Source organism: Aphelocoma coerulescens, chromosome 4, assembly GCF_041296385.1.
Source record: "Aphelocoma coerulescens isolate FSJ_1873_10779 chromosome 4, UR_Acoe_1.0, whole genome shotgun sequence".
In the NCBI taxonomy this organism is placed as follows: Eukaryota; Metazoa; Chordata; class Aves; order Passeriformes; family Corvidae; genus Aphelocoma; species Aphelocoma coerulescens.
This window is the reverse complement of record NC_091017.1, coordinates 55,086,613-55,110,713: the sequence shown is the minus strand read 5'-3', so window position 1 is coordinate 55,110,713 and position 24,101 is coordinate 55,086,613. Positions and strand designations below refer to the sequence as shown.

The 24,101-nt window shown below is 37.2% G+C and overlaps 1 protein-coding gene across 1 annotated transcript; it reads left to right on the top strand.

Moving 5' to 3' along the window:
* Nucleotides 1-8,619: 8,619 nt before the first annotated feature.
* On the top strand, nt 8,620-18,167 carry TMEM33 (transmembrane protein 33). The gene is made up of 8 exons (XM_069014207.1): nt 8,620-8,722; nt 8,808-8,872; nt 10,186-10,280; nt 10,717-10,904; nt 11,875-11,942; nt 12,732-12,865; nt 14,807-14,890; nt 16,321-18,167. Exons 2-8 carry the CDS (start codon nt 8,816-8,818, stop codon nt 16,448-16,450), a joined length of 756 nt encoding a protein of 251 aa, XP_068870308.1. The 5' UTR covers nt 8,620-8,722; nt 8,808-8,815; the 3' UTR covers nt 16,451-18,167.
* Nucleotides 18,168-24,101: the final 5,934 nt, after the last annotated feature.

Genomic DNA, 24,101 nt, shown 5'->3' with positions numbered 1-24,101 from the left:
TTTGCTATGAAAAATTAATTATTATTTAGAGTTTTAGTGTATCAGCACTAGCAGCAGCAGTTCTCAAAGGGTGCACTAACCACTGAAATCCTCTTCATTTTGTGGTTTGTTCATAGTGTCCTTTAAAACAAAACAGTAAAAACAATCACGTTTGATGCTGTTCACACCTCCCCAGTTAATGGGTACAATTAACCCAAACCCTCCATGGATGATTTGGAGACTTTGCTCTTAACAGCCCAGAAGGAATTATCTGGGTTTTCAAGATGTATAAATTTACTAAACTCTATTTTAAGAGTATTCACATGTTTTAATTCCACTGTTTTCACTGTAAGGATCTTACAGATTCTTCTTGTTTCTACTCTAAATACATGATTAGCAATTTATACTCATTTTTATATCAACTTCAACCTAATTAGTTGCATGCCTGTCCTGCTGATACCTAATACAGAGAAATTCTCTTCTACTGTCCTCTCATAAAATCTGCTACTCTTCTGAAGAATACAAATCTTTATAATCTGTTTCAGTTCCTTATTTTTTAACTTATACCACCAGCCTACACTCCCTAATATTGAGAATTTTTTTCCTCCTGGCCATTTTAAAAGACTAGGGAAGGGGTTACAGATGTTCTGATATAGCATATTTTTAAAAAAAAAATTATTTTACTTTTACTTGAATTTCTCTGAATGGATGACCTCACTGTCATTTACTTAATTTATTGATGGATATTCTTGTATAAATTAAAAATATTAGAGAAATCCCTTTTATTTATTAAACTTTTTTTGGATCATGTCAACTTGCAACTGTTTAGTCCAGTGTTATTTTCAACAAGTAGTTATATTAGAACATATCTTACTTCCAAACCCAAGACTGGTATAGCAGCTCAGGTTTTTGATGCAGTATTGATGAGGAAATCTGTGAGCTGTAGCACTTCAGAATAGCTGTGCTGTATGGATACAAATAACCTATATTCTTGTTCCTGTATCTTAGAAATCAAAACTTCTCATAACGATGGAATTCATGAAAACATTTATTCTGTTATTAACCTTCACTGTTACTCATCACTTTAACTCCTATGAATCCTTAAGACTCCTTATCCTTCAGTACCTCTTAACAACATCTGCTACTCCATGAGGTACTTGTTATTCTGACAATGGTGGGTGTCACACCCATCATTAGTTGTTCCAGTTTCTTCTTCATTTTTGCTGCTTAAGATTCTCCCTTTGCACAAAACCTAACAAATATTGATTGGAAGGGACCCCAGTGACTAGGTGGTCCAACCGCCCCCCTTGAAGCAGGACTACAGCTGAATCTTGAAAATCTTCAAGGACACAGATTCATATCCTGCTGCTTGTAAATTATTCTCTCATTTCTTACTGTTCATCTCTCATTTGTCAAGCACATTCCTGTCACTAAGCCTGCTAGAGCTTTCTTCTTACAATTCAACCTTCTCCATACTGATGTTTCTTTAGCTATTTTAATACCTCTCTTTCTGTTGTTTTTTGGGATTTTTTAAAACTGTATTAAAATTAGTGTACAAATGAAACTTTTCCCTTTTCATCTTCTTATCCCATTTTCTTTTTTTTCCGTACTGTGAGTCTTAATCCTAGAATACAGCTCAAAATCCTTATCATAAATAACTTTTAGTGCCCAAGAATCTTCCCATGTTTCCTACTTCACTCATCATGAATTTACCTGCTGAGGACGTTTTCTCATAACTTCTGCCTCCCCAGTGGGTTGCCAGAGGAATTATGCTGAGAACTGTCTGGGTTTCTTTTCCTTAAAGCATCTTTCCTGGGGTATTACCCATGCAATCATTGAATGTCTGCATTGAATGCAGTCAATTGGGTGAACTTCCAGAACTTTTTTCCCAGCTCCTGTCAGAATTATTTTAAATTTTACATCTGCACATTGTTTCTTGCTGCAGATAAGACTCTGAAGGAATCATGTGATGAGCTTGCCAGAATTTTTAATATTTCAAGGTTTTTAATAAAGACCCTTTTCCTAATGTCATCCATGAAGATAAAAACAACAGTGTCATGTGAGAATTATTTGTAGTGGTCTTGGACCAACTGTAATGTAAAGCAAACTTAAAGAATATTGTTTTTTTAAAATCTCAGTTTTATCTTTCGATTAGGAGAATTTGCTTACTTTTCTGAACTGTGCAACTGACTGAAATTCCTATCAGGAAGAATAAACAGTATAACTCACCAAAAGTCCTGTTAAACCTCAGTGAAGAAACTAAGAGTGGGTGTACTTGGTTTTCTATAGACATACCCTGAATTCCCTGTGTTTCTCTTCCAAGTTGCTGATTGATAATGCATGAACTATTACATTTCAAAAGCTGTCATACATGCCAATAATCTTGCTGAGTGTTTAACTCTTCATTTTACTTGTGACCCTCTCCTGATTGCTTACAATTTTCCTTGTGTAAATGCTAAATATCTCCCTTGAGCCTGAACCTCCCTGTATTTTACCTTCCTACTGAAGTACTTACTACTGGCTCTATATAAACCAGCAAAGATTGCTAAAGGATAAGTGTTGGATAGGTCTTTTCTGCAAAAGTCACAGCAGGGAGGGCTGAATTCAATAAAAAGGTATGAGCCTCAAAGAATATCCTTCCATTACCAGTCACTCTTGTTAATATATAAATCAGAAGCTTTGTGACTGAGCAAGTAACTTATCCTTGACTTATCAAGTAGACTATCTGGCTAATTGGTATCCTTGAGGATTTTTATATCTCAGTAAGAACATTTCTGGGCTATGGACAGCTTGATTTCATTCAATTTCATGCCACTTCAGCACATGATTAAATCAGATTTAAATGGATGGACTTTACCTATGAGTGTTTGGAAGGACAAATCTAATTAACCTGATTGTCTTTCCATGTATTCTTTATCTTTTCTAAGTTTTAAGCTGTTATTGATTATCAGTGGCTACAAAAAACAGTTGGATAAAATATGCATATACCTTTTTTTGGCAATGATTATAAACTTAAAATAATCTAACCAAATTATATTGAATAAAATAAAAAAAAAGAGGGATTCATTTTATAAACTGCAACACTTGCCTGCTATGTCTGGAATTGGATATGCTGTAAATAATAAACATGAATGAATAAAAATATTTCCACCTCCAAAACAAACAATAAAATATCTGTAGAACATGTCAGTGGACATGTCAGTCGACTGTGCTTAAAATTTAATATCCAATATCAAATGTTAAAAATACTTCCACATATTCCTATCACGTAATCACCCACCCAGTTTTCTGTGACTGAATTTCTGAATGGGATCTCACAAAGAATGCAGAAAGTTATTGATTTCAGAGTTTATCTGTAGTGCAAAGTGCTTTTGAAAATTCAGTACCTGGAGTATGTATTAAAAGATTAAGAAAAATTTATGCAATATAATAAATTAGATAATTCAAACCCTGGTTAGGAAAACATACCAGACTGTGTAAAAAACTGTCCAAAATCAAAAGCTTTTTTCTGAAGCCTCCTCTGATTTTAGTAAGGTCTTCTATATATACCTGTACACCTTTACTGCCTAGGACATTTATGATGATGGTAAGAGTGAAGATTATATGGACAGACATGAACAAAGGTCTAAAGATGCTTGTGAATGAAACCAGAGGCAACTTTGTGGGTGCAAGAACAAAAAATATGCAGCTCCCGCATTTATTGTAGTTGCGTGAGAAAAGTTTTGTATGTGAATGGGATGGGATTCCTGACATATTGGCTGGTACACTTACATCAAAAAGAGGTCTTTGGCTTGTGTCACCTTCAGGTAAAAGCAAAAAATTCCTTGGTGGTTCATTTTTATTCAGTTTATACAGCTTGCAACCCTAATTATTTATCTGCAAACTTCTGCTTGCACTGAATGAGTGGCAGAATGTAATAATAATATCTCTGCTGAAGAAAACAGGACCACAGATTATAGTGTTATTAGTTTTTAGTTATTAGTGCAGAACCATGTCAAGTGTTACTGTCATCAATCTTTATGGGGTTTTGCTCAGATCATATAACAGAGTATTTTAGAAAGGGAATATTTCTTTTCACATTTCTCTGCATACATAGAGCTAACATTCCTTGCATTGTAACAGAACTTCTTCTTGAGAAAGCTCACAGCTTTGGGGTTTTGTCCCTTGTCCTCTTTTCATTCCCTCATTGTAGCCTGTGATCAGTACAAGATAAGGAAGCCATTTACCAGGAACCCAGTACTGAGTTCAGCAATGATCAATACACTTTCAGATACTTCTCTGAGCTTGCAAGATGATGCTTATCAATCTTTCCTGCTGTGGTATTTATAATCAGGCACTACAGCTAGTCGAAAGTTTACATCTATAATTCACTGTGTTCCTCCATTTGTTGATATGGTCTCTTGCTGCAGATTTCTAAAATCTTCCTAATCTTCCCTTAATTAATTTTTAAAAGAATACTTGCCTATCTTTCTTTCCATTCTTAAATTTTCAATATTTTTCATGCCCCTAATGGGTTGGACATTGCAAATAAAATACACTGGCAAGGTTGCTCTCTGATTCAATCACATGACAATCCTTGTGCAATACCTCAAATCTTACAAAAGACATATATAATGTTATCATATTTGTTTTTACAGTCTTAAGCCTACACTTGCAGCTTCTGTGTCATTTATTTTAATAACATAGGTATGTAACAAAATGCTGAGAGTTATAAAAATGCTGACACAGAAAGCAGCTGGAAGAAATTTTGCACATCTATTTCGCACATCTTCAAAAACCTTGTGGCTTCTCTTTTTCAGTGCTTTGGCACACACACTGAGTAATTAAAAGGGTAATGCTTCCAGGAAGGGTGAGTAAATGGAAACTCCAGCTGCAAGGGAAAAGAAAGAAGAACATATTCGATATTGCTACAGACCATCCAGCAAAAATCACAACGCAATCTGGTAGAGACAGAAGACTTCTGTTTCTTTGTCTGAAAAATGTAACAGGCATTTACCCAATGTCCTTTATTGTTTCTTGAGATTTGGATAGCCAGCTTGAGACAACCACAAACAAGAACCAAATTGTTCATTACAGCTTTGCATAAAAACTTATTTTATCTTTGCATTATACACTACTGATACAAATAATGGAGCTAGTTTGGCTACGAGGAACTGCAATCCTATCAATCTTGGAGGAATGTTCTCTCTTTTATTTGAAATAAATGAAAACTATATACAGATGCTAGCAACAGTACCTTCTTTCAAATCAAGAAGGACGAAAGAGATAAATCATTATCTGAACCTCAAGTGCCCCTTGCTGCAAGGTGATGAACACAACCTAAACAATGCTACATCATTGTCTGTTAAAATGATTGAGAGTTGACGCCACTGGAGACAAAAGATTGCATGCTTGTGATGGTGATGCTACTAAAAAGACAATAAAAAATTCAAATTTAAAACAACCTTTAATGCAAAATACTGGTTCTATAAAGTATTTATTATGGCTGTCAAAATGCATTGACTAAGAATTATTGTTTATAAAGTATTTCCATAGTGTCTGTAATGAGGTTATCAGTAATTCATTTGAAACACCATCAGAGCCTTCTTTGGATATTCAAACTGGCTTCAAATTGCCTATGGAGTTTTGCATGATTTCATCTGAAAACACATAGTGACTAAGAAGAAAACCAGCAATGGTGGCTCTGGTGTTATATATTCCATTTCTAGCCCAGTTATGCTACTGCTTGTGTGCCTACAAGTAAATTAGTAACCTTTTTTACCTAAAGTCTACATTGAACTTCATCTAATTAATGGTGATGTTGTGAGCATTAGTAAACTTGCACTGCCTCTGGAGAGTCTCAGCCTTGCTAAACAAATGTAAAGCATTGCACTCCTATTTTCTTCCATATAATTCCAAAATGTGTGACTTATTTTGCAGACATAGTAAGGTGCTTTATTTTTTTCCCCAGAGACATAAAATGGATTCATGGAAGTAGATGTATACATCTGGGCATAAAAGGTGAACATACATCCCTTTGCATCCATAACTCTTTAAATTAAGAGCAAGGTGATCCCAGATATCATTACCATCAGTAATTCTCTGATACATGTATACATGTATTGGGGGAAAACATGGAAGTGTTAGTTAAAATTTCAGCCACGTCCATGCTGATTGTGTTGGACTGCCACAGTGGAGAAATGGGACTATATTGCTAATGAGGTAGGTATGTCCTCAACCATTATAACCATACTCTTTTAAATATCTGAACTATCAATCACCAATTAAAGCAAATGGGTGCCTTGATGGTATGGAAGAATCCCCTTACAATTGTTGGAAACAAAATAATTAATAACACACAGATCAATTTCTGCTCCTGCTGTCTGCTCAATCAGCAGTGTCATAGCAGAGGAGAATTGGGAAAAGGAGAAGCCAATAGCTGACATTTGATTTCTAAAGATATAATTTAGTGTCTTCTTTCAAGTTAAACTAAACAGTAGCATGGTCTGAAGTGCTCAACAGAAGAAGCAAAGAAGCAATAACAGGCACAGAACAAAAGGGGAAAGTCAGGAAAATAAGGATTGGTATGAAGAAAAAAGGGAATAGTTGCAAAGGGTGAAGAGGGACATTTCTTATTAAATCTTCCAAAGTACGACATTTTTTAATCCATTAACTTTCGTAAATAAATAATGGCTAACATTCTATTTCAATGAAATTAAGGCAAAATTGTGAAAGAAAACTTTTGCTGTTAAGACCAAGAGACACCAAACCAGAATATAGAAATGAATGCTTTGCATACAAGTGCATTGAGCACTTCCTAAATTACAAGTGCTAAGAAGTGAAAAAGCACTCTTGCTAAAGACATGCACTTGTCATCCTAGGTTCATTTAAGAAATACAAGTAATCTTGAACACTGACCAGATTTTTTTCCCTTGTGACATTTCAGTGAAACATTCAGAGGTTTTCATGTTTCAGCTGCATCTAAACAAATCACATGGATATATCAATATTTCATTTTGCAATGGAGTGAACTGGTAATGGTTCAACTTAAATTTACTGGGCTATATTTGTATTCTTTATTTTGGCTTAGCATAAATGTTTGCCAGGCTTTTTATTATACACCTGAGAAGCCCAGCAGACACACTGAGAGTCCTAATTCTCTACTGCTGTTTAGTAGAGTCTCCTCCGCCTGCAGAAAAACTGTCCCGAAATAGGAGGTAGATCTTGTGCCTACTTCTCAGTCACCTGAGTGAGAGATGAATGGTGGAGAGAGAAGTGGAAAATCAGGTTCTGCATCTTCAATTTGAAAGTGTTAACTAGCCTAAGATTACTTAGATTATTTATAATTGTTACGGTATTAGAATCCCTATCAGCTGACTCTTTTGCTCCTTTCCTTGTCAACATATTTCATTACACATTCTTCCTGAGCGTCTTCCAATCAATCTTCAAGCTTAATCCCCGTAAGCCAGAAACGAGGCTGACTGCGGATGTTGATTCCAACATTCTTGGTCGCAAGAATATATCTTTCTTGCTGTTAAAAGAGTAATTGAATTGAAAGCATCTGGGAACGATTAGAACCTGGAACAGACGGCTTGCTGTCCTGAAACCCATGCTGCCAGAAGGGGGAACCTGCTGCACATCCTTGAGAGAAAGCCACAAGCACAAACTACATGAAGCCGTATGAGCCAAAAGGCAAAGGTATCGGTCACGAGGCCCGGATTTTGTTTTCTTTTGCTTTATGCCACTTCAGACGAGTTACGGGCTTCCAACTGAGAACAGAAACATGTTCACATAGCTATCCGGCACCAAAAAAAAAAAAAAAAAAAATCAGCAATATTAAAGGCAAGGGAAAGATTAATGAAGGCAGTATTAAACCTTTCGAAGACCTTGAAAATTACATCTGCTACATGTTGGAGAGTGACCAGAAGGCTGTTTCTGCTTTGTGCTATCCAGCTTAGTTCTCCTGTCAGACGTTGCTGATATACGTGTACTGGAGTAAAGCTCCCTAACTTTATGGTTTAATGATTACTGATCAAAGATTTCAGAAACTTCTTTCAAAAATCCCGCTTTTTAACGTAGTACCGCTGATAGTACGAATCTCTAGGCACACGTGGCTTTGAAGCTGCGCTTTTTTTTTTTTTTTTTTTTCTTTTTTTCTTTTTTTCTTTTTTCTTTTTTTCCCGCTTTTACATTATAGGGAATCAATGACACTAAAACACAGGGACGCAACCTCGCACCGTTTTTGTGTGACACCACCGGGCTACCGCAGCACCGGGAACTGCGGAGCGCCTTGCCTGGGTCCTGTGACTCTACGATTCCAGTTTATATTGCTGATGCACAGCACTAAGCCTCGCCAGATTGCCGTGGAAATCCAGAGCCCTGGAAATCCAGTCGGCCTCCAGTGAGCAAACACTCCCCACACTGGGGCCGAAGCGAGCATTAATAGTGTTGCCGTTGCTGTCACCGCACACAAGTGCTCCTGAATAGACCCTACAGACGGGGCTGAGCACCTGTCGTTGGGGCTGCTCTGGACAGCGGGGGAAGGGACCAGCGTCGTGCCCAGCGGGCTCGCCCCGCAGCCGGACCGCCGCACCCGCCGCAATCACGCCGGGACATCCCCGCGTCGCCGCCCAGCGCCGTCGGGAGCGTCCCAGTCACCGCCTACATTGCCCGGCAGCCCCGCGGTTCGCGGGAAGTGGCGTCCGGCTGCATCCGGGAGTGCGGCTCCGCAGGAGCGTGTTCCGTGCCCGGTGTGGCGCTTGCGGTGGGTCGCGGCCGGGCCGGGAGCTCGGGAGGCGGCGGCTGCGGTCGTCCCTGTCCCACAAACTGAGGCGCTTCTCTCCCCGCAGGTGCGGCCATGGCGGACTCCACGCAGAACGGGCCCATGCCAGGCGGGGCCGGCGGCGGGGCCGTGGTAAGGAGCTCCCGGGCCTGAGGGGCCCGGGCCGGGCGCGGTGCTGCTCCGGCGGCGGGGGGGTCCTGCTGGGGTGGCAGCGAGGCACTGCGCGCCCGGGTGCGGGCAGGGGGAAGCCGCTCTCGCTTCACAATCGAAAGCGTGCGATTAGGGTGCCGCCGCTCTTGAAAATGGCTCAGCTGAAAGTAATTAAATGTAGTAGCATCTGCATTTCACAGAATCATAGAATATGCTGAGTTGAAAGGGACCCACAAGGATCATCGAGTCCAATTTGTGGCCCTGCACAGGACACCCCAGAAGTCACACCATGTGCCTGAAACCATTGTCCAAACGCTTGAACTCAGACAGGCGTGGTACTTGACCCTGGGGAACCAGTTCCACTGCCCAGCAACCCTCTGGGTGAAAAACCTTTTCCTGATAATCTAACCTGGCCTTGACACAGCTTCATGGCATTTCTATAGTTATATTGTGCAATTAAGATACGAGATCATATTATAAAGATGCTTGTAGGTTTCTGGTCATTTCCATGGAGATGCACTAGGAATACAGAGAAGAGAAATCTTCAAAAGCTGGTCCAAATTTGGAAAAAAACCGTAGCTCTTTAAGGTGGAAGGAAGCTGTTGTTTTGACTCGGAGGCACATATAGCCAAAAGCATTCTGTGCTTCATGACAGCCTTTCTGGCACTGGGGCTATCTCAGGACTGAGGAGGGCTTTAGTTAGGGAGAGCTCAACAACAGGAGAGGTGCAGCATTACTATGAAAATGTTTCTGCTTGTTTAAGGCCAGGAGTATGTAGGCCAAAACAATGCCACTTTCCTTGTAATGTAGTTTTGCTAACTTTACCTGACCCTGTATTTTTCCCCCTTGCTAAGAATTGTGGAGATTTAGCCCCACCTGTGTGCATTGTATTCTAAAAGAAACCTTGAAGCAGTAGATACAAAAGTCAGTCAGGTCTAGAGACCCTATATGGTAACATTTGTGAAGCTGACTGTTTAGTGAGGTGTGTTTGGATAGGAAAACTATTTTTCTAGAAGTTCTTATGACTGTATTTGATTGTATTGTACAAAGGAGCCTCTTGGTTCTGAGGAAGCCAAGCTATTTTTAATCTGGCTAGTAACATTGTATGAGCCAAGTATCACAGAACAAAAGAAAAGCTTTCTGCTTCAAGCTATAATTTGCTTATATTTGAGGTTGGAGAAAGACTTGAAATTCAGTATAGCTGGGAAGAATGTTCATTGTATGCAAATATTAAGATACTGACTTCTTTTGGGGCTGGTCTTTTTTATTTTTCTTTTTTTTCTTTTCCTATGTAGCAATTTCTGATGGCTAACAAGTTGGATACAGCAATGTGGATTTCCCGCTTGTTCACAGTCTACTGCTCAGCTTTATTTGTCCTGCCTCTTCTAGGGTATGTAGTGTAATATTGTAAAACAGCATTAAAATTTACAAACTAACTAGATTCCCTTTGCATAGAATTGTTTTTTCATGTAAGAGTAAATTGCTGTTACTCAGCTTACTTGGATGCTTTTTGTCAGAACAGCTTACAGATTTTAGATTGGTTTAAAACACTTGTAGATGTGTTTGGAAAATGTGTTGAGCAAAGGTAAAGTAGTGGTAAATGCATGTTTTTGTGTGTAAATGGAGTAATATATTGAGTTGTTTTACTTTAGGCTCCTTCAGTAAAGTCAGTGTTAACCAGTTTTTGAGTTATTTTTTGGTAATAGTGCTTATGTACAATAATAGAAATAAATACTTTAGGTATTGTTCAGTTGTGATGCAATTCTCGAGGGTAGAAGACTTCTGAGCTTGGTTCACATGGTGACATCTCCTCTGATGATTTGCAGGTTGCATGAAGCAGCAAGCTTCTATCAGCGTGCCTTGCTGGCAAATGCTCTTACCAGTGCCCTCCGACTACACCAAAGGCTACCGCACTTCCAGCTTAGCAGGGCATTTCTGGCCCAGGCTTTGCTGGAGGACAGCTGCCATTACCTGTTGTACTCCCTTATCTTTGTGAATTCCTACCCTGTTACAAGTATCCTTTACTTGTGTCATCCTGCTAATGTTTTAAAATATATTAGAAACCTGATTCTTTTAATCACCTTTGCCATTGTTTGAAAAACTAGTTTGAAATGTTTGCTATTCATAGAACATACTCTATGTAAAATATGAGAGGCTTATGTTGATTGATCCATATTCAGTTTAATCAGCTCTATAATTAGTGCACTGCATTCTCTGGCTGCTTAGATTTTCTTTTTTCAAGACTTAAGTTTGGTGGATTTTATGACTGCTCTCCAGTGATATTTGGAGAAGTTGGTAATTTTCATTTATTGCCGGTACAGGGTTTATACATGACTTCTCACTGTAGCAGACATTCATCATGTAGAGAGATAATTATTCAGTAGTAACTTTCTCAGATAAGTTATTAAACCAATAAAATCTGCAAAAAATTTGCTCTTGTGGATTGTCAAAGGTGTCAAATGTCAGAGCTGACATTTCTTTATGCCATGCTATGTACACTTAATGTCCTACTCCTAAAATCTTTCTGGCAGAGAAATGTCTACATTCTTGTTCTGTAAAATCTCAGTGGCTGCCACCTGTGTGTTCTTTGGTAAAGAAATTAATTTTGTAGCATCTTTTAACAAAAAATATGGCTACACGTATTTAAGAGGTTTTGAGTAGTAAGCTCACATGTGCCTTCTGTGCAGAAAAAACGCATTTCTTTTTCAGTAGAAACACACTGGTGTGTAATGGTGTGTGTTACACTTTTGCGTATTTGCAGATAGCCTTATTTTGAAGTTAATAAAAAGGCATAGCAAAGAGGTGTAAGAAGCAAAAGGAACAGCTATAAATATAGATTTTAGACTTACACATATCTTCATCCAGTATAGGTCATTCCAGCCAAACTCTTGCAAAGAGCCATCGAGCTATGACTTGTGTAGTATAAAATCACAGAGAAATTAAGCACTTGTAAAGTCTGTAATTTTCCTTATGGCTTGCTTCAGTGAGTATTTTTCCAGTTCTGCTGTTCTCTCTGCTTCATGCTGCCACATACACAAAGAAGGTTCTTGATGTGAGTATGATATGTATATGTTACGATTAATACAGTTGGTATTCTTGGGGTTTATTAGCAGGTTTAAGTTGCGGCTCTGGTTTGGTTTTCTTTGGTTTCACATTAGAGCGAAACTATAGTATGGAATCTCAGCACAGAGAATTTGAGAAGACTTTTCTGGGTTGGTTGGGTTTTGTGGTTTGTTTTTTTATTTTTCCCCCTTCTGTGGGATGATATGTTGGAGTTGACACTAATTATTTTTCTTCAGATGCTTTTCTTTGAAGGAAACAAAAGCTGTGGAACAGTTAAGTTGAAACTTTAGATGTGTCTTTTTCAAGCTAAACCATATCCTGAGAATTTTATTTTTCTATTTCAGTAGTAAAGTAACAAACCACAGGGTGAGACTAGCAAGCAAAATTTGTTAGCAAGCAAGTTGGACTTGCTGCTCAATGCACTGCCTTGTGCATTTCAATGTAACTCCAGGCTTTGGTGTTCCTAACTGGGCTGTCTTCCTACCATGGGCACTTCCTCCTAGTGGACTGAACAAGGCTCGTAGCCATCTCTGTGCAGTTGAACCTAAAATGGGTGGATGAGGGAATTGCAACACCTGATGCTTTTAATTGAATTCTGTAAATTATGGAGTTCCAACCCTGCAGTAGTTTTCCTTAGGATACTAATCTCAATACTGATGAAGTCTTAAAATGTTGAAATGGGTGGTAAATGACAATTGTTTGTATTTTGTTTTCTCTGTGCTAATGAAGATAGGTGTAACTTGCAGGTTTTCTGTAAATCATGTTTTCTTATTTAAAGGCACGAAGTTCAAATAGTTTGCCCTTTTTGAGAAATCTCTTAGAGAAACTGAATGCTAATCAACAGAATATTCTAAAATTCATTGCTTGCAATGAAATTTTCCTGATGCCAGCTACAGTTTTTATGCTCTTCAGGTAAGAATTATGATAAATATTTAAATAATTAGCAACTTGCTACACAAGACTACTTTTTGCAAATGAGTTCTCTGTGGATCATAGTACTCCATTTGTATGGTTCTGCCTGACCAAGGCTTGAATTTCAAGTAAAATTTAGTTGATTCCTAGGCTTCTTAAGTTGGTGCATCCTGCCATCAAAAAGCATTCACTGTGATGCAACTGAGCACCAGAAAACCTTTCATAGTGTGGGTGATGAGTCACATGGAAGTTTTTCAGGCTTGAAACTTGAATTCGCCTACATTTCTGTCAGTACATTGTTCAGTAAGTTTAATTTTGGTTAATTTAATACAATATTAAGATCTTCAGCTTCACTGAAAATGAATTCTTATTTTTGAAAATTAGATTCCTGAAATTTAAATGGCATGGAGTTTCATTATGCAAAAAGTGTGCAAGCAGGAGCAGGTTGCATTCTCTCCTATGCTGCTTCTGAACAATGACCCTTCTGGGTTTTTTTTATTCCATTTGGTTTTGCCTGCTGTGCAGCCTGTTGAATTCATTTTAGGGATCTTGAACATGTTGGAATCCTACTGAAGTTGTATAGGCATAGTGACCTGCCAGTCTCTGAAGTTTGGGTCATTGTCTTTTAGTATTTGGAGGGGGAATACAGCCTTTGTTCTCTACAAGGTATAGCATACTGAGAGCATTTATCTTGAGTGGTCTCATAAGCAGTAGAAGGGAGGCTTTATCTTCCTGGAAGTGGATAGGATGCATAATTTGTCTTTATCTTTTGTTATATCTGCTGAACATTTCAATGCTTCAGCCCTCAAGGATTGCATTTCATCTAAGACCACTTACCAGCTGACAGATATGCTCTATCCAGTATCTGAAACTTTCAAGTGCTTTGAACTTAGTATAGCTTTTTTTTTCTTTTGCCTCTCTGTGGAGAATGTAATATGAGAAATGTTGCTACTTGGTATGTCATCTAGCAGATACTGAAGCTTGTAAAAAATCATATGCCAAATTTTAAAATAATTTGTTAAATGCAGGTATTGTGAGATCTTGTTCTTTAAATGTTGTAGCATATTAAACTGTTTGTCAATACTGTACAGGTTTCAAGATTTCCTCTTTTGTCCCTCCTGTAGCTCACTTTCACTTTATATTTTTCTTCTGGGTAAAGATGCTGCTAATACCTGAAGGAGTTCTACTTCCTGGAGCCATCATGTTTAAATTCAAACAGAATTTTTAAATACATGCCCTAAGTCACTAAAGTAACTTTAAATACATGCCCTAAGTCACTAAAACTTAGGGCATTTCTGTGCTTTGCTGTGTATGGTTTGTGTGCTGCGTTTTCACAGTTTCACAGCACAGCCATTTGAAACAGCGGTTTTGTGAAATACCAAAACCTAATTTCACTGTAAGTGAAATAACTGGGTATTAGCTTGGCATTAAAGTCGCATTATACGTCTGTAATTGTCTGCAGTGTGTTCTGAGAAGTTTTGCAAAAGATGCTAGAAATGTGGCCCAGATATTCAAAGTGAAAAGGCTCACTGTAACAAGTAGTCAGGCTCACTGACTACTTGTGTCAGCCAGTTTTTGTGCTTGACCAACACACGTTTTCTTGCTGTGGAACACATCCACCACCATTCCTGTGATTCTTTGCACACCACCACAAATGAGGCATATAAAAACACTTCATAAATATAAAGTCAATACAAGAACAGCACTTCTTTAACTGCTTCATTGAGCAGTTTTATTCTATAATGGAAGTTTCTGTATTTGTAAGTATATGGTTATGTACTTTTTCTTGTCAGGTCTAGATTTTCTGAACCAATGTGACCCCTAGCTTTTCTTTGAGCCCAAGTAGTTTGCTTGCTTTTCTTAGAAAAAATCCTGGTATTGGTGTTTTGTTTTGGGGTTTTTTTTGTCACTAGTAAGCTCTACTGAACTATTCTCTTTCAGTGGACAAGGGAGTCTGCTCCAGCCATTCATTTACTATAGGTTTCTTACATTACGCTACTCTTCTCGGCGAAATCCATACTGTCGGTAAGTACTAAATTGATTTTGGAAGTTAGTGTTTAACTGCATAGTGCTTAGGCATTCAGAAACTTTTCATTCTAAAATGAATGCAGAACTCATAATACTACATCTGCAAATGGCAGTTATAGAATGTGAAATACACCTGGATGTTAAATAAATCCCTGGCTGGTTAAAGGTTAGATTTTTTCACGTAAGTGGTCAGAAAGGTACCACTATTCTTGAATGGGAGCTTTCAGAACGTGCTTGTGTAATTAAAAGTACACTTTGGAACAGAAGGTCTTTCTTTTCAGAAAGATATCCTTATTTTTAGATCCTAGGTACATATGAGGCTAAGCCCATATATGAATAGCCACTTAAAAACTTGTGTAGTACTGGAAAAGAGAGAAAAGTTTTATTTTGAGAAAAAGATGCTGTGGATGATCTTAAACATGTTCATTACCTTCTGTAGTTGAATTCATAAATAAAGCTAATTATATTTTAAATAGGACCTTATTGATTATGAAAGTTGGTCAAGCCAATATTGTTGCTTTAGACTTTGAAATCATAAATATTTCTATGAGCGTTTTCTCAGGTGAGTGCTTTCTCAGAAGTTTTCTTATGACCATTACATAGCATAAGATTTTGTGAACATACTTTCCAGTCTACTTGATCAGAAAATGGCTTGCTAAAGCGCCGAGAAAGTGGCTTTGGCTGCCATGATATGCAAGGACAGGTCTGAGAATCTTAAGCTTAATTGTCTTCTATTGCCTATTTTTGCCAGAAATCAATTGTTCCATCCTACTACATATATTTATTTTTAACTAACACCAACAACATCGATGAAGTTGCTTTACTACTTTGGTATCTAAAAATAATTTAAGCTGTGCAATACTAAAATTGACTTTCAGTAGAACTAGTTTATCCAAAATGTTCTGCTGTCTTTTTTTTTTTTTGTTTTAAGGGAAACTGTTGATGTGGGTTTTATTTCTCATGCCTGTCGTCTTATATTTGCTTCTGCAGTGCAGGATTCTTGCATATTGGCAAGAAGTAGCACAAACACTTAATTGCCTCCCAACTCCTTACACTATCTGTGATAAAGCATTATTATTTTTTCTCTTTTTTTATAGTGCTTTTTATAGTCTTTATAGTATTTCTTTTTTTTTTTCCTTTTGTTTTTTTTGCTTGAAGGTGGAGTTTCTCTGTTGTCTCTACTTCAGTAGCTTCCAGTAGAGGATGGATATAGAGTTAGTTAAAATGTTAATGTTTAAAAATCAAGAATTCTGATGCTCTTGAAGATACTGCAGCACTGAATTGGTCTAAAGAATTTAACTTAAAATGTCTGTGTGTGTGTGTATGTATGATGCTGAGAAAGGAAGTGAATTAAAAAGATATATGTAGATAATACTTCTGAAAAATGCTGTAGGATTTTAAAACTGTCTTTAAATCTGATTTTTCAGGACTCTCTTCACCGAGCTCAGGATTGTTGTTGAACACTTAATAATGAAGCCCTCGTGCCCTGTTTTTATAAGAAGACTATGCTTCAGCGGCATTTCCTTTATTAGCAGATTGGCACCAACTGTTGCATAGCCAAATTCAGGCACTTGTGTTTTGTGAACATTTGAGCAGCTGGCACTTCTGCTGATGATTGGAAATTCCTGGTTTTACACTGGTCTCACTCCAGGCTGTATAAGAATACATATATGCTTTTCTTGGAGATAATACGAAATTTAGCATATCAAAAACAAACAATAGAAACTTAAAATTACTGTGCTGTATTGTTAATTGATAAAAAAAGTAGCTGCATCCTACCTAAAACGTGTCCAATCATACAAGTTTGTTGTTTTGTTTTGTTTTTTAAATCAAGAATTGTTTGAGATTGATTGAAACTTATTGTAAGAGATCTGTGCTCACTAGGCTTATGTTAGTTGGAACTAACTTTAGCTACTTTAGGATGTCTCCAGTGGATAGCAGTTGATACACATACCTATGCAGTACACTTTGGACAGTATTCTTCTGCTTACGAAATGTATCTGTAGAACTATTTTGTCCAATTTACTATACTCAGTGTAGAAATACAGCCCACTTTGAAGTTAACACAAGGGAAGAAAATCTATCAAACTGACAGAGATAACACTTTTTGTGAAGGAGAGGCTATTTTTATTAATTAATACTTAAAAAGAACTCTCCCACATTTCTACCTTGTGACATAATCTTACCTTACACTGTTGGAAGAAATACGAAGACTGATCACAGAAAACTGTGCAGTTTTCTTGTTGTAACAAGTTGTTTTACCAAGCCAAACTGTTGACCTGTAGGATTTTCAGACAAAGATGCAATGCTTAAACTTTTAACCATGTCTCAAATGAACTAATCAATGTAAATGAAGTAACTTTCGCAGAGTCATTGCAGATTGGTTCTTGTGTCCACACAAATGTGAGACTGCAGTAATTCAAGCATGTTAGCTTTTTAGAAAATTAATCTGTAGTTAGCTCTATATAAATTGTTATTCCAGTTTCTGAGACCCTCATTGTGATGGGAAATTTGCATAAAGAATTGCACCTGTTTAGGCAGCTTCTGAAACAAATGGGTGTAGGATTTCTTGGCATAAATCCATCTGATGACTGATCTGAGGCCAGTGTCATGACTACGGAAGTGAATATTAAATTAAGTGCATAGATTAATTACATTGATGATGCATTCACCCAGCAGCTGAAGGGTAGGTTATGAAAAAATAATACTATCTGTCTGAACACAACTTCTTTCCAGAAATTCAAGGCAAAATATTTGCCAGATTTTCTGTAGTTAGTGTTAGTATTCTAACTGCATAAAGTTAAGGGGCTTTCATTGGCCTTTTGTAAACTTCTGTAGTACTGAACTTAACTATTCTTCCATGGTCAGAGAAACCTTACGTGAAACTCTTTCAAAAACAGTCTTGAAGCAAAGTATTTTCCTGTAACTATTGAGTTATTTTGATTGTGATGTGGATATCATTCCGACTTTCCAGTTGTATTAGTTTTTAGATCAGAGCCATGTATTTATAAACTTATTTCATTTTTTTTCTCAACCTCTTGGTACTGTTGAACCAGTTGGTAATTGAATATGATATTCTTTGACTACTTGTCTTGCTCTCTGAACATTATTAGCTATTTATAGAATACTTGCACACTGCAGAAGCAACTGCATGCAGTTAATGCTCTACAGCTGCTAAAGACTTGCAATGAGATTGATTATATGTATATCCTGTAATTTGAGGATTTTATAAAAACTAAAATTTCTACTGCAATAAAAGGAGTGTTAAATGTAACTTGCTAAGCTCTTCAGGCTCATTGTCTCTCTTAACACAATTACTGATGCTTGAACCTGGAAGTTGAGCAGAATGCTGTCCTGTGTGTATGTGTGCATGTTCTTATATTCCCAGTGCTGCTCCTGAATTGGGATATAATGTTTTGTGCATTTCTAAATTATTTTATAGGGAATTTTTGCCTTTTGAGGTGCAAAAATTTATGACCCTTTCCTTCAAAATCTAACCCAAGAATGAGCACTGCAATAATGGTATCTAATCAGAGAAAAAAATCCAGACTTACTTATTACTGTGTCAGTTCCTCAGCATGATCCTAGACCCTCTGTCATGTTGCATGATGTGTTTTTTGAATGGTGACATCAGACTCTCTTCAGCTGTTTGCGTCACTGCGATTTAAAAATTAATTTGGTCATCTAAGTTGATCCCCCACACTGGGAGTGGAAGGCAAATAAATCTGTAATTACTGTAAGCAAAACAACATATTACTTCTGAGCAAATTTTTGTGGTCTGACTGCTGTTACGGGTCCATTCTACTGTGCCTTAATTGTATGATGTTATTAAATTAGAGATGAGTCTAAACTGGATCCAGTGTAATGCAGCTGTAACTGAAGGATGCTAAGTAGAGATCCAACTCAATGAATGCTAGAGAAGGATTCAAAGGAGTAAGTGAATGACAATGCTGTGAGTAAAGAGTTGGAAGACAGTGCTATGAAGTAGAACTTTTGTGTGGATACTGAATTTAACTCTTTCTATTAAGTCTTGAAAATGGACCAAGAGGAGGAAATTTCATAAATGGGATTTGATTTGATTTGGCCAGTAGTATATTCTTGGCTTTGCGAGGGGTTGCTTGACAAATGAGCACCTTGTGGCCTGGTAAAACTTACTTCTCTGATGTACCGAGAAAACATGGAACAATGTTGTAAGAATAATGTTCAAACCAAATAAATAGGGTAACTGACCTGTGCATTGCATCAACTTTGATTTTTACTGTAGCCTGTCAGCTGCCTAAGTGATAGCACTGAGTTTCCTCAATGCCAGCAAAAACATTCTGTCCTTGAGCCTGGTTCCTCACCACAGTTTGTGACTATTTCTATTCTAATTCTCAAATTAAACATAAAATTCTGGTTGTATCCTGATAGCTTGAGGTTTTTTTGGTGAAGAGAGCTGTATATGCTGCTATGCTGCCAACAGCTACCTCTGTTGCAATGGCTGTGACAGAAGTCTGTGATGGTAGAGAAATTTTGCAACTGACCATAAAGTGCCTGCCAACCCCAAACTGAAGCAGAAGAGTCTTTGTATTACTGAAAGGTACCTAATGTGATAACTGTTTCCACTGGTATACATCACACTGCTCGTTGGTTTTTGTCATCTCAGCTTTCATAGGTTAAGTGCTGTTGCATAGATTGTGTGGGTAGCCCAATCCCTTGCTCTGTACAAGCTTTCTGTAGAAGTGATACTTCAGTATAACACTTGTCTGTTTTCATCTGTAGGTAATGTATCAGGAGCCATTGGGTCTGTTGAAGTAGCTAATGCCAGTTGGGATTTCTTACACAAAAGTAACTCACCAATATATCCATCCTCTCCTTTATTGCCTTTTATTTAATTTTATACATTTATTGTCATTTCTGTGCTGTCAGTTTTATGTTTTGCTGCTTTCTTTGATGGGTGTTTAAGTGGAGCAGTATCTGTTAATGTCTCAAGGATTTAAATAAAAATTAATATAATTATGAGCCACTATTTCTTCCAACAGTTTTTGAGCTGCTAACTATGTATGTGATAGTACTGTCCAAACAAATAATGTAGCCAGTTATTTTGTACAGTCTGTGTCAGACCCTTTTATCGTTAGGCACCTGTATTGCAACCTTTGCTGTACAGATGCTATGTTTATTAAGGAAGTTACTACCCATTTTACAGACAGGAATAGAGACATGGAAGGAAAGGGTGCTTGCCTGAGAGGATGTAAGAGTTCTGGCAGAGCAGGAAATAGAAAAAAGAGAGTTGGACAAGTGCCCAGAGGAAACTGGTTTGTTTCTACTCCACATAGGACTTGTTAGTCCTGCTCCTAAAATTATACTAACTGTAGGCTTAAATACTTTAAAAGTACTGTACCTTACATTGCTCAGATAAAAAGTACTTTACCTTACAGTGCTCAGATTAAGGGTAAAGCAGACCATTGTGCTAGAACAGCATGTTCTTTTAAAGTGGTGTCAAAAATTGATTTTCACGTGCAATGCTAGGTGTGGCCCTTGTATCATCATCTCTGACCAAAAATCATGCAGCAGAGTAAGATCCCAAGCACTTAAGGTACTAGATGGTAGTAGGGTATGCTAATATTTTTTAATTGTCTATAATTTTTAATTGCTGTGGTACACCTATTTGTGGTTAAACTATATAGACACTGAAATTGGTTAGTGTAGCTTTGTATTATAACTTCTATAGTGCTATAATTTTCTTAAAGTCACAGGAACAGTCAGGCCTTGCTGTTGTAAATTGCCTTTTAAGGACAGAACCTCAAGCAATCCTTTATTTCAAAGATGGAAAGATATCAGTATGGATAATGTAATAGAATTTAATCTTAAATGTGAATTCAAAAATCCTTTTCATAAAATCTCAGCATTACTTATTAACTTCTCTGCAGAAGCTAGCTCTGTGATAATGGCAGATGTTGTGCAGGTAAGGGAGTTTCATTGCTTAGTTCTGTGCCATCCAGATGGTATAAACTTTTAAAATTAATTGAAAAATTCATCTTTTACTTGTATTCAAGGACTGAGGCACAAAATGCTAATGTAAGGGCTCAGAGGGGAAATACAGTTCTCCTGCATATTTGAGAAAATGTGAAGCCCTTTCAAGAAAATCTAATAAACATAATAATCGCAAGCTGCTGACACTAAGGAAAAAGCACCTCATTCGCTCTTTCTTTTATGCAGCGATTTACTGGTCCCTACTGATTTTCAAATTGGATCACTGCAGTAAATCATCCATACCAGTACCTGTGAAAGAAAGCATTGGGATCCATATTTGTTCAGTGCTGTGCTTAAATCAGCAAGAATGATAAATTTGATGGTATGAAATTGGAAATACCAAGGGCTTCTCTCAGTGAATGAGCAAGTATCTCCATTTGTAATTTATTGTGACCCTTCTTCACAGTATGTGCTTTGTATGTCAAATATTTTGTATGCCAAGTATTTGTATTTCAAATACTTTGAAACAAATTAAATAGTTTTCTGTATTGATACCTATTGTTTTGTTGATGTTCTTGAAATCAAATTGTGTATTTTTTCTGGATTTTAACTATTACTAGTGTGTGTTGCAAAACAGCACTTAATTTAAGTTCCAATCTCTGAGTGAATTTGAGTTAGTGACCAACAGCTTTGTGTTAAATGTTCCAGGTGCATGTTGGGTGTTTGTTTTTTGTGTATGTGTTTAGAATAGTGCAGGATGCAGTGAGCTACTGCAGCACCTCATTTACTTTTTCTAGAGAAACAGAAAGATTAAGGTGTATATCAAAACAGAAAAAAGAGCTGATTCCTGTCTTTAATTCATTGGAACTATTCTGCTTTATATCTGGCATAGGTAATACCAAGTCCTGTGGAAGAAAATTGACCTGTGCGCCCAGTTTACTGCCATGTTTTCAGTGCAGGTGTTAATAGAGAAAGTTGTACACCTGTGTTTTGGCAAAAGTCCTGTCCTTTTAATTTTAAAATAGGTTACTTTGTGACTATGATTACATCCTACTACCTAAGTAGGTGCCACTGCTGAACTGAAAATGAGTCATGGTTACTGCTGAATTACTTGGAATTTTTGTCAGGATAATAATAATTTGTTTTGCAATTACTAAGCAAAATTGTGAACCACTGTTTTTAATAATGTGACCCTGTTATCCTCTTCTTGTGGGCTAGGTGTAGCTCATTGGTGATGGCACAGTTAGTAGCCGACTTCTGTTCAACCCAAGTGCCAATCAGATGGGCTTTATTCTACCACACCAGGCTACCACCATACAGCTGGGATTTTGTAAAAGCAGTAGTATGGATTGTATTTTGAGGAGCCATGAAAGACTTTGTTCTTACTTTAAATTGATTTGAGTTCATCTGTATCACAGCTTCCATGTGTCTGACCATGAAAACTTGCTTGTGAGGTGAGTGAAGTGTTGGAACAGTCCAGACTCTTGCCTGGCTTGGGGAAACTGCTTTCCTGGAACAAATGCAGATCATGGTATTTTCATTTGCTATATGTGTTCCTATGAATATTCACTCATGTTCCTTTGCCAGTGTTAAAAGCAGGAGTATGTTAGATGAAGATGATGCATTAGTTAGTTGAGATATTTCACAGGAAAATTAAGCTGAAAATCAGAAATTGTAAAAGATGCAGGACTAGATTATTTGCAGGGTTTAAAGCAGTATCAACTAGTTTTCATGAAGGTAGAAATGCAATAGAAAAGGAAGGAAGAAGAATGGGGAGAAAAATAATGAGAACACAGAAAATCCCACAATCATAGAATATGCTGAATTGGAAGGGACCAATCAGGATTGGCAAGTCTGACTCCTGGCCCTATGCAGGACACTCCAAGAGTCACCACCAGTTCTGTGATAAAAAGATGGCTGGAAATCCTGCTGGGTGCTCTTATTTCACAAGCCCCAGTTCACCATTCATGGTTTTATGCCATCAGTATCCTCTGGATAGTACTTAAGTTTTCATGCTGTAAATTATGTATAATTTATTCTCCATTAAAATACTATTGAAATAGCCACATTGTACAGGAGATGACAGTCTAATTCTGGTTTACTTAAAATAGAAAACAGCTGCAGTGGAATTATGTGTTCTCTATTATGTTTGAAGCTTCTGTAGTGAAACAGTAAAGAAAGAAATGCTCTGGGCTTGTTTTTTTTTTTCTTGGCAATCTGGGGGAAGACCTGATACATGCAACTCATGAGGTTTTGTCCTGATGTATGTTTGCATAGAACAAGATATTTGTAACTTAGTATTTTAATATTTTTGGATTTAATTTTTTTTAATCTAGAAAAGATGACCAAACAGATGTCTGTGTATTACAATCCCTTTCAACATACTTTCTGCTATTACAACTTCAGTTAGGTTCTGACTAAACCACTACAAAAATAATTGAATGAAATAAATGAATCCTTTCAGTGTTAAAGTATAAATCAAAGCCATTAATGAAAGTTTTTTGTAATGGCAGATGGAAATCCGAGGTTGACTTTCTGAATTTTCATATGTATACATATCTGTATATCTGTATAACTTTATAATACAGAGAAATATTGAAGCCTTAGAAAACTACAGGTACAGCAACATGCATCACGTTCAGCATGCATGTGTTTGAGCATCCAATGGCTCTATTCACATTTCTAATTATCTCAGATTTTTTAACATCACTCTGGGGCAGAGGTAAGACATTCAGTTGCACCAGTGTGTATGTACTGTGAATGGATGTGTATGTATACTTACATCACTAGATACATGACTAAATAAAATGTAATACTTTGAGGGTTTTTCCTCCTTTTTGGAAGTGTTAATATACTTTGCACTTCATGATGAAACAGCCTCTTCCTGTCCTCTGGCAGCCTTCTCTCTTTGCAGAATGTTACACGTTTGTAAGGGAAATAGTTGTTAAAGAAGTTTCTTGCACTGCACAGGTGCTTCTAATACACTGCCTTTATGCACTTCAAAAGTACTAATTGAGCTTATTTCACATTATTGTAATTTTTATTTTTCTTACATGCAAAAGAATCAAGCTGCTTTTAAGCTGGTCCTTGCTTGGTTCATGTAAGAAATTTTAGGACAAGTGGAGTAGCAAGAGACTGAACCTGATGATGCAAGAAGCTTCCTCCAGACCTGTGTTTTTATGCATGTCTGTATATTACTGTAAAGAATGCGTACTTGTTTCAGTATTTTATGTGTTATGTACCTAGTATTGTTTTT